The 20,181-nt window shown below is 26.2% G+C and overlaps 1 protein-coding gene across 2 annotated transcripts in view; it reads left to right on the plus strand.

Moving 5' to 3' along the window:
- The window catches only part of LOC107455055 (DNA-dependent protein kinase catalytic subunit), a 136,846-nt gene extending 117,265 nt beyond the window's left edge, over window positions 1-19,581 (plus strand). For both annotated transcript variants that reach the window (XM_087166084.1, XM_087166086.1), the window contains exons 81-93: window positions 642-800; window positions 1,573-1,644; window positions 2,444-2,579; window positions 3,011-3,078; window positions 3,886-4,106; window positions 6,010-6,105; window positions 8,888-9,043; window positions 10,378-10,579; window positions 13,126-13,314; window positions 14,852-14,897; window positions 15,367-15,448; window positions 17,128-17,254; window positions 19,341-19,581. In XM_087166084.1, coding sequence (XP_087022210.1) covers window positions 642-800; window positions 1,573-1,644; window positions 2,444-2,579; window positions 3,011-3,078; window positions 3,886-4,106; window positions 6,010-6,105; window positions 8,888-9,043; window positions 10,378-10,579; window positions 13,126-13,314; window positions 14,852-14,897; window positions 15,367-15,448; window positions 17,128-17,254; window positions 19,341-19,418 — 1,632 coding nt within the window. In that variant the 3' untranslated portion in view covers window positions 19,419-19,581. The remainder of the gene's footprint in view (window positions 1-641; window positions 801-1,572; window positions 1,645-2,443; window positions 2,580-3,010; window positions 3,079-3,885; window positions 4,107-6,009; window positions 6,106-8,887; window positions 9,044-10,377; window positions 10,580-13,125; window positions 13,315-14,851; window positions 14,898-15,366; window positions 15,449-17,127; window positions 17,255-19,340) is intronic.
- The last annotated feature ends 600 nt before the right edge of the window (window positions 19,582-20,181 follow it).

Below are 20,181 nucleotides of genomic sequence, written 5' to 3' on the forward strand. Positions count from 1 at the left end.
CGCCACAGGCAAATCAAATTTGTCATTATAAAGTCATGCAAAAGTAGAAACATGATGAGCAAAATCAATTGAATAGTTCCTGAGAAATTGAATTTTAATTATACGACTTTTATACTGTGTGAACTTTAAATATATCACTTTTTTTATTATTAACTAGTTTAACAAAAGGTTTTCTGATAGTTTTTTATGCCTTTCCTATGATTGTTTGGTATAATTGAAAATTTCTCTGACCACTTAACTTCTTATACATTTCACATTTTTAACTTTTTGTTCAGATTCTGCTAACTTTCAAAACATGGATGTTATTTTGAAAGTTAATAGAGACAGAGTCTATGTTAAGTTTCGGTTGTTTGAACTACTTAAGTAATATATCTGTAATAATTAAAAATTAAACAAATTCTTCTTTTTTGCTATATTCCTTTCAAAATAATAATAATATTAACTTCAGTGTAAGAAAATGTGCCAATATTATGCCAATTTTATGGCAATTTTAGGATACTAGAATTAATTTTTAATCTACGAATTATTAGCAGTAAAACATTTATTCTCGTTGAAAAAATTAAAATCGTGCTTTTATTCCCTTAACTTTGTTTTATTTATGTTTATTCGTGTTGATACTTTTTGAATTTTTTTCTTTACAGGACTATGTGAATGAGTTAGTGCAATCAGTAAGTGCTAAAACTTCTGCAGACAAGGTGAAAGAGATTTTTACTAGAATAAATGATAAATTATTCAATCCAAATGCTGCTGAAAAAAATAGAAGAGTTACTATAGGACCTCTTCATAAAAAATTTTCAGAAGTATATTTTCTTTTTTTCTAAGTATATTTATTTATAAAAAATCTTAATAATCATAGAGTTTTTTAGACAAAACATTAAATCTTACATATATTTAAATGAAATGATTATTAATAAAATAAATAAGAGCTTTTTCATTGCCAGATTGATAAATTCAGTTTATTTTTAGAATGATATCATACTATGATAATATTGGCAGTACAAAAAAGAATTATATTTCCATTTAAACTGAAATAAGGTTTCAGTGGATCACTTTTTTAGTTATTTCAAATTTATCTAGAAGATCTAAAAACCAAAACAAAAAAGGAAGAAAGAAAGACTATTTAAAATTTTGTTTATAAATTTAAATATTAAAGAATTTTAATTTCAAAACTTTCTTTAAAAGGTAATAGATTATAAATTAAAGAAACAACACATGGTGCAATATTTTAAAGTCTTAAGAAAATTTTAATAAATGTTACTAAATAATTTCTTAATTTTATATTAACTCTATTGATCATAAAAAATAAGATTATTATCTGATTTTATGTACTTCTTAAGAGTTTATTTTTACTGTATAATAGAAGAAAGTTCTGGAAAACTTATAAACAACTACAATTCAATATATTTAATAATATTGACAAAAAAAATACTTGCCCATGATTTTTCTGAAATCAATAAATAATACTGTAGCATTAATCTCTGTTAAACAGCTTGAGTAGTAGATTAATAACTTGATTTATTTTTCTGGTATTACGATGTTTTTTAATTAATATATTTATAAATTTATGTTTAGGAGTTTAAAGACAAGTTTCTAGCAATCTGTGGAAAAGATGGCTGTAAGCTAATGAAGGAGAAGGAGTCTAAGGTATTTAAATATAAAAGTTTATTCTAAAAATTATAAATTAATATTTTCTAAGCGATAACTATGATTCTTTTTGCCCCCTTTGCAATGCCTATTACTTCAGCATATTCGTCAATTTTTGATCTTATTCCAAAAATAATTTTCTAAGTTTCCAAACTGAATCAATTGAATGAAAATATTTTTATATGTTGCCACAGCTTATACACACAATTGTGTAATTGAAATGCATTCATGCATTTGTTGAATTCAGTCATATCTATTGATTTTAAAACCATTTTAAATAATACTTATAAATCTAAGAAAGGATATGGAAGAGTATAAGTGTTGCCATCCTTTGGTAATAAAAATAAAATCCACCAGAAAATCTTGATTAATTAGCAGCTAACTCTTATACTAAGAGACTATTAAGTAATACTAAGAGAATTAAAAAAGTCCTTTTTTTATTTTATATTCTGATACATACTTTGCATCACATATTCTTTCCAAGAAAATATGATGTTCTTTAAAAGAATAAAATTAAATGCCAAAACACCCCTTTTATCAATCAAGATTATTCTCAAAAAGATAAAAAGCTGATAGTAAAACTATTTTATGTGTAACTTGTTTTTAGCAAGAATAAAATATTTGTGACTGTCAGGAATTATTTACACTTATATCATACACCCAGGACTGTTTCTTTAATTGATATATTTGAAATTGTCTGTTATTTTTGAGACTCTATGTAACTGATTTAATGTGTAAAAATAGTGAATTTTCTTGATATTGCAAGTATATTTTCTTTGTATAAATATTTGCTCAATAGGTAGCTTTGAAAGCTTTATCAGACTTAGTTGCAGAAGCTAAGAAAAAGGATAAAAAATTATCAAGTTTAAAAGATGCTTCTCCTTGGTTAAATGGATTTCAGCAATGGAAGTATTCTTCTCAAATAGAGATTCCTGGTAAGAAATTTTTTTATTCTTTATTAACTCCAATAACATAATTAATCCTGATCACTAATATAACAAATTTGTTATACAGTGAAACATTATTATTTGTTTACATGTAATATGAATAATGGAGGTAACAAAACTACTTTTATAAATAAAATTTACAATTATTTTTTACTAGTAAAATACTCAATGTTTATTTCAGTGTTAAAAAAGATTTCCTCACAAATGCATACAAAAATATTGTTTTTTGGTGTTGTGATGCTCTGTAGTATTAAGCTCTTGAATTAATTGTTGTATAACCAATAACACATTTTTGAGATACTTGTTTAAAATCATCATGTTTTCTTTTATGAATTTTTCAAAGTACGTATTTTATTTAAAACATTAGTCTTATTTGTGCAATGAACTGTGCAAATTAAATGTTTTATGCTTATTTGTAGGTCAGTACACAGGAAGAGGTAAACCATTGCCAGAATACCATGTGAAAATAGCAGGTTTCGATGGAAAGGTATTATTATAGCTATACAATAGATTTTTAGAGGAACACTTTCTATCGATGAAAAGGTCGCAATTATATGTTTAAATAATGGTGAAAAAAAGGGGTTGTCAAAATCTGACATCACTAGTGGGGAAGGATTGATAAAAAGCATCAAAACCATTTTGATTGTTGGATGAAACTTGGAAGTTTTTTTAATAATTGTCTTTAAACTTTTCTTTTTTTCCTTTGTCAGTCAGATACATTTTAATGTTGTCAGTCTCGCCTTCCACATTTATGATTCTTCAGTCCAATAACGTATTTTCTCTATTTAAATTTAATTTGCGATTTATAATGTGTGTCTTCTTTTTACTTCAGTTTTCATAAGGTTTCTTCAGTTTTTGTAGACATTATGAAACACAATGCATATATATGGAGAGAAATTGGTTGTATATGAGCAAATTTTTTAATATACAGTTGTGAAATGAGCAAGCAATATTTTCTGCAACATTTTTTAAAATTTTTTACTGTAATCTGTTATGACAGGTAATGCTAATATTCCATTAGTTTTGTCTTATATAATGTTAACCATCAAACCAGTATTATTTAATAGTTTCAAACTATTCTATATTTGATATCTGGCTCGAATAAGCATTAAATTATCTTAGTATTACTTTGATATGATATCTATCAAACCAAAGCATCATTTAAGAGTTATCTAATATTCTATATTCAATATCTGGCTCAACTAGGCAATAACGTAACTAATTATTTTTGATTTAATTTTTTATCAGTTTCAATGAAGCTGTAATTTTTTTTTTACTTCCAATTTACTTTTAGGTTTTGGTTCTATCTTCACTAACTGCTCCCCGTCGTATTACAATAAGAGGCAATGATGAAAAGGAGTATAAAATTCTAGTGAAATCTGGTGAAGATTTAAGGCAAGATGCTCGGATTCAACAAATGTTTTCTGTAATGAATGAAATCTATGCCAAGGATGTAAATTGTGCTCAGCGACATCTTTTCCTTAAGACTTATAAAGTAGTTCCTTTAAGTACCAGGTAATTACTTAATTTCATCAGTTATTGTGAATAATAAGTATAGAGTGTTCATAAAATAACTTTCCCAATTTATGACTCCGTGACAAACATTCTGATCAAGAAAAAAGAATAAAGTATGTATAATGGTATTTTAAGATATATGCTCATGAATAAAAAAATATTCCTCATATTTTGTGTGTACAGTTACAGTGCCAGAATTTTGAAAATTTAAAATAACCTATTTTTTTAACCAAAATACGATCCTCCCAGTAGAAAATATATTGCATGAAAGACGGCACTAGCCATGGATGAATAAAGCAAGTAGTATTTTATAAACTTTTAACATGTCAGCAACTCAATTCCACTGAACACACTCTGATGATAACGGTAAGGAAAAAGAAAGCTAGGTGATTTGTATGCTGTATCTTGCTTTTTTCATATCTGTCTAATGTTGCCAAAAATGTTTTAACTCTATTTTAAGTTTTCTATCGTTAGTTAAAAATTAATTTCTTCATAAAGGACAACGGCACTAGGCAGAGATATGAAAAGAAATATTTTATAAATTCTCAACATATAAGTTAAATTCACTGAACATCTGATGATAATGGTAAGGAAAGTGAAAGCTTGATGATTTGTATACTGTATCTTATTATTATTTTTTTTTTTTACGTCTGACTGGCATGAATTCTCTGAAATCTGTGCTGAAAATGTTGTTTAAACTCCGTTAAAAAAATGTTATCATAAGGCTTATTGTTTTGAGAGGGGGAAATATATGTTGATCTTTGAAAATTCTCAGATTCTGTTTTTTCAGAATCATGATGAAATAATCTTTATCATCAAGATTCTTGAATTTGTACCTTAGAAGTTGTTCCTAAACAGTGTTAAAATAAACCCGAGGATTCTAAGCAGGAGTCACATGGGTTTTGTTAGTTTGGACTACTTTTTTTAAATTATTTATCGTTTTTGAAATTTGTATTTAGAACTATATCAACCCATTAGTTACTTCATATTTTTGTTATTTTTTTAAAAAAATTATTCAAATGCAAGTGGAAGAAAACAGAATTTTGAAAATTTATATTTGTTCTAACAACAATGCAATAAATAAATTGTGAAAGGGACATGCTTTTATAAAAAAATACATTAGTAATTCTCATTGAACTTTTCAATTCAAAATTACATAACTAAATTTTATCAAAGAAGCATGTTTCCTTGATGACCATTATCAATGTTAATAACAGTTCTTTTTCTTGTTCATTTGGATGAAAGCCGTAATTTATCTTGTTTCATGTTTCATTTCTTTTTAGTTTATGATTATACCAAAAATTCAATCAGAACTGGACTGCATGCTGTTCCAGGCATGCAACTTTGATATGATAGCATGAAATCTAATTTTAGACCTATTATTGACGAAACAATAAAAAAAAATTCATTCTTCACTCTAAATATGATTGAAGTATTCAATAGTCTTTTTTTTTTTTATTAATGTGTTCACAATTGCAATTTTATTTATTTATGAAGTTTGGGTTTCTTTAAAGAAAGTTTGATCAAAGAAAGGTTCCATATCTAAAAAATAGTGGGAACCGCTGTCTTAGAAAACGTTTGCACCAAATTTTATTTTGTTTTATTGAATGGTATATTCCTCGATAAGTTTTGTGTTGACAAAGTTATTTTAAAATCATCCTGTAAATATTACTTGTGTATTTTGATAAGTATGTATTTGCTTCAGTTATTTTTGTGATTGCTATTTTCATGTTATTAACTATTTATAAAAGTTTTCTTAATTATTCATTATGTTATCTTATAATGAATAGTATAATAAGAAAAATTTGTAATTTAAACAATAGTGTTTTTCTTCTATTTATAATCATTAAAAAAAGGTGTATATATATTTTGTTTTATAATATATTTTATTTTGATATTTTAGACTTGGTTTAATTGAATGGGTAGATAATACAACTGTGTTAAATGACTTCCTGAATGATGGCATGTCTGAAACAGAAAGGAAGCAATTTTATAAACGGTAAGTATTTTAGATATTTTGTAAGGGATGATCAAATTTGTATAGCCCCCTTTTAATTTATGTATGTAATAAATTAATATTTTAATTCTGATTTATTATTTTTGATCATACATTTTATTATTTTAAGCATACTTAATAAAACTAATGTTATCCTAAATTCTAATTTATTATTTTAAAAAAAATATTTGTTTACATATTTTTGTCTGAAAATATGTAAAACATGCACATTATGTCAAATTAAAAATTATATCTGTGTATAAAAATGTAAAAAGCATGAAGTGTTTCCTAAACAGCTTTTTTATGTTTGAAGTGTCAATAAATTCTTCACTTTGTAGGATTACATCTTAATACTTATTTAATTATTAATAAAGTTGTGAATATTGTTGGATTTTTTCAATATATTTTATAGTTTTTGGCTAAGACATTTTCATTAATTGTTGCTAATATTTTATAATTTTATATCTTCAAAGAAGAGTATTAAATAATTGACCATAAGTTAACAAATAATCGTGTGAAAATTTTATAAAATATACATCATAGAATAATGTAAAAATGATAACGTTATATATTTTTGTTTATTTGTATTAATAAATTTACCTAGAAAATTTTTGTCTTTTCTTAGACTCTCAAAATGATGTTTCGATTTTTATGTTTATTTATGTGTATTAATACAGTCCTAAAAAATCAGATAACTGTGTTATTCCTTAAGTATAAGAAAATTAATATTGTGATGTTTATTAAAATTTAGTTATCTTTAATTTATCAAACATTCTTAGAACATTTCAATTCATTTGGGATTCACATTTAAATTTTCTCTTATACTAAGAATTAAAATTATCTTTGAACATGAATAAATGAATGGAATATAGTAGGTTAACTGCCATATTCAAAATCAAGCAAATTTAAATGTGCTTTAAATTATTTACTGTCACTTAATTTCTTTGATTTTCAATTTAATTATTATTGCTGTAATTATCTAAATGTATAAGTCATTCTAATTTTTTTAAACTATTAATTTTCACTGAAATGTTTTCTTTTTCATAATATTATATTTTCCAGGCCATATATTCGATCTTAAAAAAAATCTGTGTCAATAATTACGACAGTCTAATCAAAATCTATCTCATTGCTGTAACACTATTGTAATTAAAATTTGTTTTAGAAAAGGTAACTATTTGCTGAGGAGTGACATTTAGGGTCCTGTGCTTATAACACACCACTCAATAAGTCTGCAGTCTGGCTAAGAATTGTTTTTTCTCTCCAGAAATTCCTAATTTTTTTATCAATGTACTCTCCTTCAAGAGTGATACATTCTAAAATACATACTAAAGCTCCTTTCCGATGCTTTTGTAGTCTTTACTTTTAAAATAGGCTTCAGTTTCAGCAATCGCTTCTTCATTGGAGCCAAATTCTCTCCAGCATCTTTTTGATGTCTGCAAAAAGCCAGTAGTTGCTATTCAAGCAATTTGAAGAGTAATTAATTCAATTTAACTATTATTTCAATTGACTTGTGACTTAAGGCATTATCTTTGTGAAACAGCACTTCTTTCTTTGACATGTGAGGTCTGTTTTTCTGAATTTCTAATCTCAATCAATCCAATAATATGACGTAATAATTGCTATTCATAGTTTTACCTTTCTCATGATAGTCAATGAACAAAATGCCATGTGCATTCTAATGTCATAACCTGGATGTCATGACCTTGTCAGTGACTTTTGAGTTTTTCATTGCTTTGGATGACTTTTATCAGCTGATTATTTTTTTGATTCAGGTGTGCTGTAGTGGATCCGTGTTTTATCCATTCACACACCGCCTCATGAAATCCTTTTTACCTCTCTTGACTTCTCTGAAATATCGATGCATTGCTGGCTTTGGTCAGGTAAGAGCAAGCGCAATACCCTCATCAAAAGCAAGTTGCGATTTCTCAGACAAGGTGTAAACACACTATTTTCTGGTATCAGCTATATCTTTAAGGTATCAGCTATCTCAGTCTACTTCCCTTTAGAAACTATTCCTTCCTTCCAAAACTATTTTGTGTTATCTTTTTATGTTCGACTTTTTATGTGTTTTGGAATAACTGCTGATTTTGGATGAGCTTAGCATTCAATGTTATTGGCATTTTTGCAGCAACGTTTAAATTCCACATACCAGTCAATATTAGTTAACTTCTTTGGTGCAAAAATCTCAATAACGCTTATCAAGAAGCAATTGTTAATCTACACTTAAAAAAATTTTCATCCATGGTCTTGAAAATATGAAAAATTAGCTCACTAAAGCCACATTAGTGATGACGTGTAAACTAGATATCAGAATGACATAAAAGTTTGATTTGTAGAGTTATAGGGTTGCTATTCCCCAGAACTCATATGGGTTTTTCAAGAGTGTTACCATATCTGTGTTAGATTTATTGAGTGTTACTCTGATTAGCATTGGTACAGTACTGGGAACTTCTGCCATCTTTTATGAGCAGTATTTCTTGAGAGTCATCATTGTGTTGGGAAAATTTTTTCTTTCATATTATCCAAATTAGGGAGGGTAGGATTTGTAGTTTATATTTACCAAAAATATAATTTACATTTTAAAATTGCTATTATAAATATATTAAACAGACCTTTATTAAAATAGGTACTAAATTTCACATTTATTGCAATATTCATTTTCCTAGTTATTTTAAGCTCAGCATTTCATTGTGTGTGTCTATGAGTGACTATTTTAAAATGATATTTAATAATGTGATGTATAAATGTTTATAATAAAATTGTTTTGTATAAATGTTTTTAGAGATGGAAATCTTGCTCAGTCCGAAATCTTGCAGTGGGACAGAAAAGCAGAAAACATTGCTTCAATGTACCATTCTTTTTACATGAAGAAAACACGTGAGGAATGCATTCAAAAATATGAAAAAATGGTCAATTTTGTACCAAAAAACCTCCTCAAGTAAAAAAATCTTTGGAATTTTCTTAGTGTATACTTTTCTCAGTAATTACTTTTTACTTACTTTAACAGATGTTACAAGAGTATTCATTCTGAACTATTTTCTTGTTATATGCTTAATTCAGTAAATATTAGAAAATATGTAATGAGATGCAGCTCAGCTTTAATATACAGAACTAAAACCATCAAAACCTGTTTTAGTGCTAGAAGAAACAGGGATTGAAAGGTGCAATATAGTTAAAGATACCTCCAGGTTTCATCAGGCAATCAAACACGTTTTGATGTTCCTTATAAGTGATAAATCTCAATAGTGCTTTTGCTATTTTCCTCTCTTGAATATTAATTTTCAAAACCTAACGTGCATACTTTTTTTCACTTTTGACAATGATTCTAAAAATAGATTTTAGGAGTGGTGGTTACATAATTTTGTATAAATATTTACTTATATAATATTTTACTTATTTGGAAAATGCTAGGAATGATCATGTAAAAGAAAGAGATGCCATTTTTATAATGACAAATGAAATCAAATTTAAAAAGTAAAATATTATTATTTTGTCAGTTAAAAACATTTAGGTTATCAATAAGTTTGCTAAAATGTTAATAGAATCAATACACTACTACTAGTAAAATACTATTAATATACTAGTATACTAGTACATTAATGGAATTAATTTACTTTTTATAATTTTTCTACTCTTTCTTTGAAGAAAGATAGAATAATTTATGTGACTTATTTTAAAGTTTAAAGAGTCAAAAATGATATGAAGAACTAAACTTAAAGTTGAAAATCATTAAATAATTTCAAATATTGAATTGGAAATTAATGCAACTAAAATTTGTGAGCTTAATAAAAAATATCTAACAAAAAATTTTTTTAAAAGCTTGATATTTTGTGATTAAATAAAAATGTCAGTCGCTGAAGAATATTTTTCTTCTTCTTTTAAATGAAAATTTTGAGGAGATTCTTCACATTATTATTTATTGAAAAGCAATCTGCATTAAATTTTTAAATGGAGGCAAAATTTAGTCCAATATTAGTATTTATGCATACTTTTTTTTACCATATATGCAATTAATCCTGGCACTGTTTATACTTTTTTCACATTGTTCTACTTTCCACTTCTGAATCAAATCTTAATCTTGCTAACTTGAATAGTCATTTTTTTACCTAATTTTTCAACATTAAGAAAATAGTAAATAAAGAAAAAAAAATTTCATTCATGTCCACTATACTGCTTACTGATTGATTACTGTTTTATTTACTTACAAATGTACTGTAAATTGATATGCTTTCAAATGAAAACGTTTTTTATTTTTTGTATATTTATTTTTAGAAAATCATTTCTGAAACTTAGTTCCTCCCCTGAAGCTTTCATAGCTTTGCGTACCAAATTTGCTAAGTCTCATGCTGTGATATGTATTTCTCAGTGGATAATTGGTATAGGAGATCGTCATTTGGGCAATTTCTTAATTGACAAAACAAGTGGATGTGAAATTGGGATTGATTTTGGTCATGCTTTTGGTTCAGCTACTCAAGTAACTACCATGAAATTATTATTTACGTATTGTAATAAAACTGTCAAATCCTTTATGAATGTAATATATAAAATTCATAATTTTAATTTCTTTAATATATTGTGTGTGTACTTGGTAAGTATGTAACTAAAATATTCTATTTTTTTATTAGTGCATTAAAAAAAACATTTATGTAAAAAAAAATATTTACATCACTTTAAAAGTTTGTCTAATTTTTAATCAAAACGGTCGATGCTCTTTTATTGATTCTTTAACAGTTTTTATATGTCCATGTGATATTAGCACCTTACATGGCCTTGATAAAACAGTTGAGCTTGCTTTTCACCTCATCTCGGGTGTAAGTCAACTTTATATCTGTTGCGAACCATGATAAATGCTGACAGATATTGTAAAACACCAGTAAACAATAATACTTATGGAAGCATTTCAAGACTGTTGAGCAAGGGGGTATACATTCTCCACACATTATTTATCAAACCTTCATTCTTTAATAGCTTCAAAAGAACATCATCACCCTACTATAGTCTGGACAGAATACTCATCGGCTACCGTTGGTGCCCTAGAATATCTGGTTTGAAGTTGATTATAATTCTTTTCATAAAAGAAAGATAAAGTTGGAACATGGCAGGGAGCTGGTATGACATGGATATTTAAAAATGCATCGTAGGATTTGATGATTAAATAGAAAACTAAATCTTCAGCCATTAATTATGGAAAAAAGTAAATAGATTGCTTTTGAAGATGTCACATTATAGAAATTAATTATTTAAAAAAATATCTAAATTTATATTAGGAGCTTTTGCTGGCATTCTTTAACATTTGATATTATCTCTCGTGTCCACAAAGTAGATTTGCCTTTTTAGGTAACCACAACCCTGACGTGGCTTTTTAACTTTTTTTGTTTCTTTATATGGACCCTCACATTCTTCTTATCTTAGTTTTTATATGAGACATAAATTCTAGTCTTTGATTTTGTTACCTTGAATATATTGTGTCTTAAGTTTTTACCTTGTGTGTGATGCAGTATAGCTGCACCTGCTTTTTATGCTGTAAAATAGGGCTGGACAACCTGCGGCCCATTGACTGTTGATATGTGGCCCGCGGGAACTTCTGAACGCAACAAAAAATTCTTTTAGTTTGTTTTTTGTTTAAACAATATAAATTTTCTTAAATTAAAATAATTAATTTAAATTTATATTACTCTAAAATGCCTATATTTTTTGCACTTTCATTCTGTATGCTTCTTTTTAGTTAGAATTTATATCCCCCCTAATATTTATGTATATCTATATCTATATTTGATTAATTAATTATTGTGAAAAATTAAAAAAGTGTTTTGAAAAAAGCATCAGTTTTTTTTAGTTTTAAATAAATTCAAATAATTAAAAGCATTTAATTTTTTGCTAATATGTTATTAAGTTTACTGATAAAAATATTAAGTACTTAGAACACTAATATTTGTATAAAAATCATCATATTTGCTGCTAACAGGACTAAATATGCGTGCGCCCCTACGTTAATCTACCTGCTGTGCAAGTGGCCCTTCACTCAAAAAGGTTGTGCTCCCCTACTGTAAATACTTAATTCTGAAGACTAAGCGTATTATTGTCTTTTCATGTCCTTCAAATACAGTCTGCAGAATAATTACAATACAAAATAAAGAGCAGTGGTGGCTCAGGGTATAGAGCGCTTGCCTCCCAATGAGGTAATGCGAATTCGAATCCTAGCATTGGCTGGTTGAAATGAATTCTGTACCTGACTCGCACCGACCACATTGTTGATGTAAAGTATCCTCAGTGGCAAACAAATCATGGGTTAAAGTCCCCTTGCTGTCAGGCTATCCATGAGATGTTTTCATGATTTTCTCCTCCAGATAATGCAAATGCGGGTTAGTTCCATCAAAATCCCTTCACAAAGGCAAATTTTTTTTCAGTTCTTGATCCAGGAGTTCCCTTGTCTTCTGGATTAAGTTCGAAATTACAAGACTATAGCACTGAACATTGGTAGTGGTAAACTCAAAAATTTTTTTTAAATGTTTAATGTCGGTTATGAAATAAGAAGAAAAAAATACAAAAATAAAGAAAAAAAATTCTAACGGTCAATGTGAAAAATTATTTTTGTTATAGTAGATATTTGAAAATTTATTCAGATGTTAATTTAAAAAAAACTAGAGTTCATTATGTTTCATTATCAAAAACATTTTAAAGTAAATTTTTTCCCAATTGTTTTTTTAGATATTTTTTTCTCAATAAAATTTTTAATTTGTGCTGAAAATAGCACCCAAAATCCTCTATTTTTAATTTTAAACAATAAGAACATTTTTATGGAAACAATGAAAGTATTAAAAAGAGTTAAATATCTTAGAGAGTGGCCATACCAAATTAGACCATGTTTAATTAGTTAATATAGCATAGATTGATTAACATGCATAGATTAATTAGGACATAAACATCGTTAATGTTTGATTGGACCAAGAGTGTAATTAGAATTTTTGTTCATACTTTTGATTCTTACTTACTTTTATGTATTTTTTTCTCTTCTTCCAGTTTCTACCTGTGCCGGAGCTGGTGCCTTTCCGATTAACTCCTCAATATCTTCAGCTTATGGCTCCCCTGAAAGTAAAAGGAATCTACGAGGCCACTATGATTCATGCACTTAAAGCTATTTCTACCAAACGAGATTTGTTATTAAATGTTATGGATATATTTATTAAGGAACCAACACTAGATTGGATGGTATGTTTAACTCAATTGAGTTTCACTTAAGAAAAAGTTCTTATTTACACAGATTGTTTTATAAATCGTAAATTTATTTTAACAAAGCCTTTAATTTTTTTAAATATCTCAAAAAATACATCATGGTTACAAAGTTATTTCAATTGAATGTGATTCTTTGAAACTATGTCTATCATAAACATTTAGAACTACCCACAATTTTTGAGATATGATATAATATCATGTTGTTGAATATTACATTTCACTGATAGTATCGAATAATTTTAATTATTAAAATGAATGTATTAATAACTTATATGAACTTCTAATGAATTTTAGTGTTGTATTTTTATAATGAAAATCTTTAGATAATTTTTGACACGTTATACCTTTTCTTACAATTTTATTTTCTTGTAAAAACATTTCTCTTTAAATCAATAATATATATTGATTGTAGTAATTATGTAGAAAAGAAAATTTAAAGGATTTATTTAATTTATATTTGATAATAATTTTATAAGAATTTAAAAATGTTTTCATTTCTTTCTTAAATTCAGTAATCAGATTTCTTCCTAAAAATTGGATAATTACTTAGTTTTTCTAATTTTTAGCCTAAAAATGAATAACCAATCCATAATATTGGTATAAATGTTTAGCTCTATAATTTTTTAAATTTAATATCAAATCGGAAGACATAGTAATTTCTAAATCAAGCATCAAGATAAATGTGTCTTTGAAAGAGATATTTTGACTGAAGAAATATGCAAACTTTCTTCCTTTATCACCTGACAGCAATTGGACTCAAAACCATGTTCTGACATGCTGATAATATTTTCTGTCAATAAGTTTGTCATTAACACATTTTTTTAACATATTTTGTTATTTAATTTTAAAATTGTGATGTTTATAAATATTTAGGAAAATGAAAAAGCTAATTATTGAATTAAAATGTTACTCTACAAAAAATATCAATATTTTGAATATTAAAAAAATTATTTATTATTTTTTGTTTATATTAACAAATGCCATTCTCAATGCAAAAGTGAATCTCTCAGAACTTTTTACTTACGTAATGTAAGCCATAAAAATCGTCCTTTAAGCTGATTGCTACTGTTTCAAAAGAAGGGAGATACAACTTATTGGAATCCTTTGAAGTTTCTCATCATAAAACTTAATGGTTCTTTAATCCTTATCTGATCATCTTAATCCTTTCAGTTGATGTATTAAGCTTATTAACCTTTCTTCATTGTTTTTTCCTTCAAGGAAAGGGTGAAATATTAAATATTTTTAAGAACAGAGTTTTTGTACAATGCCTAAGGGTGTCAAAAGATAGAAATTTCAGCTTAAAAATTCAACACCTTTAAAGGGTTTTTTTTAAAAAAAGTTTCATTGCCATGTAAATTGTGTATAACTTTTGATTAAAACACAATTTTTCTCTTTAATATTTTTTATTAGGTTAGAAAGATAATTTAAAATATAAAGATTATATGTATTAAAAATGTCAGGCTTTACCTAAAAAATAATTTTTTTTTTCATTTATTTCTCTTCAATTTTATAGAATTTGGCCAATAAGCAGAAGCAAACTATGGGAACGCATAATGAAGGTATCTGAAATTTTATTTTGTCATTTCCTGTAAATGAATTTAAATTTAAAATAAAACAAAGCATATATGTATATTAATTATTTTATGCCATTTAATCACTTGATATATAAGAGAAATAGAAAAATAATTTATCATATCTCTAAATAATAATGAGGTTTTAAAACTTTTGAAAATTGTCTAAGTTTTTAATTTCTAAAATAGATTTTTTTTAAAATGTATCTAAAACTTTTAGAAAATTTCTGAAATTCTATCTAATATCTTTAAAAAATATCTTAAATTTTTGAACATAAAATGTTTTGATACATTTGCTGTTATTTAAAAATGCATTTAAAATAATAAAATTTAAAAAAAAAATTTTAATTTTTTTTTAATTTTTGTTTACTTAACAAATAAAAACTAAATTGAAGATCCACAGAATGTTCCATTTTTTTTGCTTAGTTTTTTAAAATGACTTTAAATGTATTACTAGGCAAAGATGATTGGTTTCCTAGGCAAAGAGTATTAATTGCTCGGAAGAAATTGGAAGAATTTAATCCTTGCTATATTACTAGGTAAGTGATATTAACATTACTCATTAAATATTTTATTTACATAGATAATTATTATAAGCATTCTGTAAACTATTTTATGCATTTTTTGAATTTAAGATTTTTTTATCTCAATGAGACAGTTTACAAATAATTTATCAAAATAGTTAATTGTTTAATATTTGAAAATATTAAATAGAGGCATATTTATCACCTCTTTAAAAAGTATTAATTAATAAATTCCTGATTTAATAAATATAATTATTAAATTTTTGATTAATATTACAAGATTTCATATATAAACAATAGTCCTAAACAGGTATTAAAGGTTTTTAATACATTTTTATTGAAGTTGAAAATTAGAAATCACCAGCTTTACTGTCTGGCCAAAATAAAAACAGCTCAAATAACATTTACAATACCCGTGATAACTTATATATTTGAACCTCAATCAGTTATTTCTCATGGGGCCATTCATTGCGAATGAAAGGTAAGGGAAAACTCAGAATGCTGGCCAACATAAATTATCAATGACTTGAAAATGTTGAAAAAATAATAAACCAGTAATGGACTTGAAAATTAACAAGTTTGCTATAGGTATGAAAACATTACTTATTGTAAACACATGTATTAAGCATACATTGCAAAAATATGCAAATGAATAAACATATTTTATTTATTGCAAATAATTGGAAATTTTGGTTTAAATACCCTTTTTTTCTTCTCAAGCAAACAATAAATTTTCACTATTTGTAACAAATTGCTGTTCATTTTTGGTAAATTCGTGTGGGAACAGTAATACCTACAAAAAGAAAAAGTGATACCTACAGTGTGTTTAGTTAATTTAGCCAAGTAATCAGCATCAAGTTAAAGCTTACAGTATCATTTATTCCTCATAGTGGTGCAACCTATGAAAGTCACCTTACAAAAGTCCAGACTTAGACCACATAACAAAAAACCGGAAGAAATCTACTAAAAGGGAACTTAATTATGTTAATTCTCAAACTGTATGCTATATTTCAGGACATGGAAGTTCTTGGCCTATAACTGCTCTTTCAAAAGAGACTCGTCGAAAGTAAAGTTTCTTGATTGTTACAAGAATTGATTGTAACTCACCATCAAGATGAGTCGTGAAATTTCTAAACAGGAGATGAAAACAAAACTGTTCACAAAATAGTCTAGCGCCCTGTGAAAAGTCAGAAATCAAGCTATTTGTATATAGTAATCCTGTTACAAATTCTTATTTTCTTTTTATTAATAGCATCAGGAGTTGCTGTTTTTCAGCTGAAAACGAAATAACTTCAGTTTTCTTTTAAAATGCCCATAAAATTTCTGAACAATAGAGGCGGAAATCTGCTGAAGTTTCAAAAACAATCTAAACCAAGTATTAACATTATTTAAATAGCAGTGAGATAACCGTTAAATTACGAGGATACATACTGCAAACCAAAATATAAAGGATCCATCTATCGAGGTTCGACTGTATATAAATACAGATTTCATTGCTAACTGATATTTTCGGGGTAACTTTTATTTCGGTTACCCTGTATATAAAATATTTTCTAATTAAAGTTTTGTGGTCATAAAACATGGGACAATAGTTTGGTGTTTACAATTTTATTTTGCTTACATGTTTATTATGAATAGTTTTTATTTGAGTTGTTTAGATTTGTGTTTCACGCATTATCTCTATGTTGTTATAGAAAAGAACTTGAACTTGGACATTCTATGCGACCTTGTTTTCAAAATATGGTTTCTGTTTGTATTGGAGATGCTTCTCACAATCTACGGGCCCAGTTTAAAAAGTCTGGATTATCTGTAGAAGAAAAGGTGATATTTTTTAACTTTTGCATTTATGTTAATAAGTATGTAAGTTAGTATAATTGTGCAGCAATTATTATGAAAGAACTTAAAGGTTTTTATTGTCAATGTTGTCAAGAATTGCAGTTTTGATTATTATGCTTAGTAAGAAAAAAAATCATCAACTTTTCACTTAAATGGGTTGATTTCGAGAATGCATGCACCCTATGTCACTGTAATTTACTTATGTGGTGTGATCTACCATGTCTTTCTCTCTTTTTTTCCCTTCCATTTTTGGAGTTCAAACAAATCAGCTTAACAAATAGCTGTTTCTAATTTTAGAAAATCGAACCATATTTTTTATTCATAAAGACATTACAGGGTTCCCACGGTCCTTAAAAGTCCTTAAAAACTGCTTAATTTTTATTTTGGAAGATAAGGGTCCTTAAAAGTACTTAATTTTAGTACAAGGTTTTTAAAAGTCCTTAATTTCAAAAATACTTGTGTACATTTTTATTCCTGAGTACTAAATAAGAATGCAAGATTTGCTTCTAACAAGAAAGTTAAATATTTGGTAATTATAAAGTTTTAGATTGTTACACTATTATATTTATTTCTTAAAGATAAACATAAAAAAAGCATAAGATTGTTACATAAAAATTTAAATCTACTCAATTAAAATATCCCTAACTTTTTGTTATTAATGTCTATTAGAATAAAATTCAAACTTAGATTTTAATAATTATTTTATTCAGTTATCATTGCAACTTATTATACTGTTTTCTTTTTTTTATTCAACTTTTGATTGCTTTAAAATTAATTCATGTTTTTTGCTAGATTGTTTAGTAATATTATGTAAAGTTAATTCTTATTAATAGTTTTGGCTGGAAATAATTTTAGGTAAAGCTCATCATAAAAGTAAATATGTATAACTATTATATTGTTTTTTATTTCTTTTTTTATTATAATATTTTTTTCTTTAAGAAAGGTAAATATTTGGCACTGTCACTGGGGTATATTCGATGATAAACTATCATACTATTTTTAAGGTCCTTAATTTTTTCAAAAAAATGTCCTTAAAAGTCCTTAATTTTTGCTTTGTTAAAAGAGTAAGAACCCTGCATTATAAAACATATGATTGATTTTTTATATATAAGGGTTTTAACCACCTGGAAAAGATAAATGAACAGTAGCTAAGATTTTTCAAGACTACTTAAAAATACTTGAATTCACTTTTCATTTTAAAATTACAAAATTGTTCCAGATTTTTTTCTTTTTTTGCATTTCTCTATATATATGTATATATTTTTTAATAAAAATTTTTTGGAAGATTAAAACATTTAGATTCATCTCATTTTTGCTTTCACTTTAAAACATTTCCAGACTGTGATTACTGTGTTTATTAAAAAATTTACTTATGTAAAAAAAAAATTGGTTATTTGTATTTAACCCCTTGACATACGAAGACGTCTGGGAGACGTCATTTGTTTCTTATGTCAAAACAATAATTGCCGTGTCTCAGACGTCTTCAACACAGAGATGCCAACTTGCTCCGGACAGCAAATAAATATTTTAATGTGGTAGTTTATCAATTGTGATTCTTGGTTTAATGAATTCCATTTAGTAGATTTTTATCCACTACTATTTCTAAATAATTCGTAAGCTTATATAATTCACCAATTTATAGTAGTTATGTCATGCTATGCCTTTTAAAAAGCAAGCAAAAATAGTGAAATATTTGCAAAATTTAGTTTGTAGTTATTTACTGTTTTTTTTTTTTTTTTAATTATTTTGGCGTGTCTGGAGCAGTTGTCATTTGTGTCTACATTCCGTTGCGAGTTGTTGTTTACAGTGCTATATCAAGAAATGATATGTTAAAGGGGTTATAAACAGTATTTTTTTAAATGTGTATTTATTCATCAAAATTTTAAAAGATTTCTTTATAAATAAAAACACTCATAGTTCTTTTTAGAAAAAACTAATGTTTAATATAGTTGCTAAATTGAAATCATTAAGGAATTATAATGGGCTTTAAGTACTAATTGTGAATGATCCAAATACTATCACTGTCATATTTAATTTGTGCATATTTTTTAATTTTTTTTATTATTTTTAGATTGAATCTCTTATTGATCAAGCTACAGACCCGTATCTACTTTGCCTTACATATTTTGGGTGGAATCCTTGGATGTAAATATTGTTTGTTTAAGATTAAGAAGATACTGTTTTCATTCATTTTAAGGTTGAAAATTTTCATTAATTTATTCAATGTTGATCCATTGTAATTCATAAATTTTTAAAATATGTAAATATTATTTTTTTATTCTTTAAATATATTTAACATCTTTTGTATTGTCTTTACTTGGGTAACTTTATTTGTTTGTCTGTCCCAATCATAGTTATTCACTATATTATTATTTTTAAATCTAGCCATATCAAATCTTGTATAAAAGATAAAACTTTATAAATTTATATGTATTTATTTCAAAATTAAAAATTTATTCTATTATATTAGTGAAACAGCAGGGTATAAAAATATAAAATAATTAAGTAGGTACTTTGTGATAAAAGGCATTGTTGGTACATCCTACGATTTGACCTTAGAAAATTGTGGCAATTCATATTCCATTTCTAATTCATACTGGGGAGCAGAGGCGCAAAAGGAGTAATATGCTTTCATTTTATTATTTAATCAAATTAGATATTGTTTTCAATGTGTTATTTTATGATAAATCAACTAACGCTCATCCCAAGTTAAGAGATCCATTACCAAATTACTGCCGGATAATTAATTTTAAGAAAGAACTTGGGATAATAAAATGATATAATTTTCAAATTGTTTTAAAATTTTTTTTTTATTTATTAGTATTATTATTATTATTATATTTTTTTTTTTGAAAAACACTGATTTTTATGTAGGTAGCAAGATGTTTCTGTGTGTTTTGTTGTTCAGAAAC

The sequence above is a fragment of the Parasteatoda tepidariorum genome, chromosome 6 (assembly GCF_982258835.1).
Source record: "Parasteatoda tepidariorum strain Cologne lab strain chromosome 6, Ptep-v5.0, whole genome shotgun sequence".
Classification (NCBI taxonomy): domain Eukaryota; kingdom Metazoa; phylum Arthropoda; class Arachnida; order Araneae; family Theridiidae; genus Parasteatoda; species Parasteatoda tepidariorum.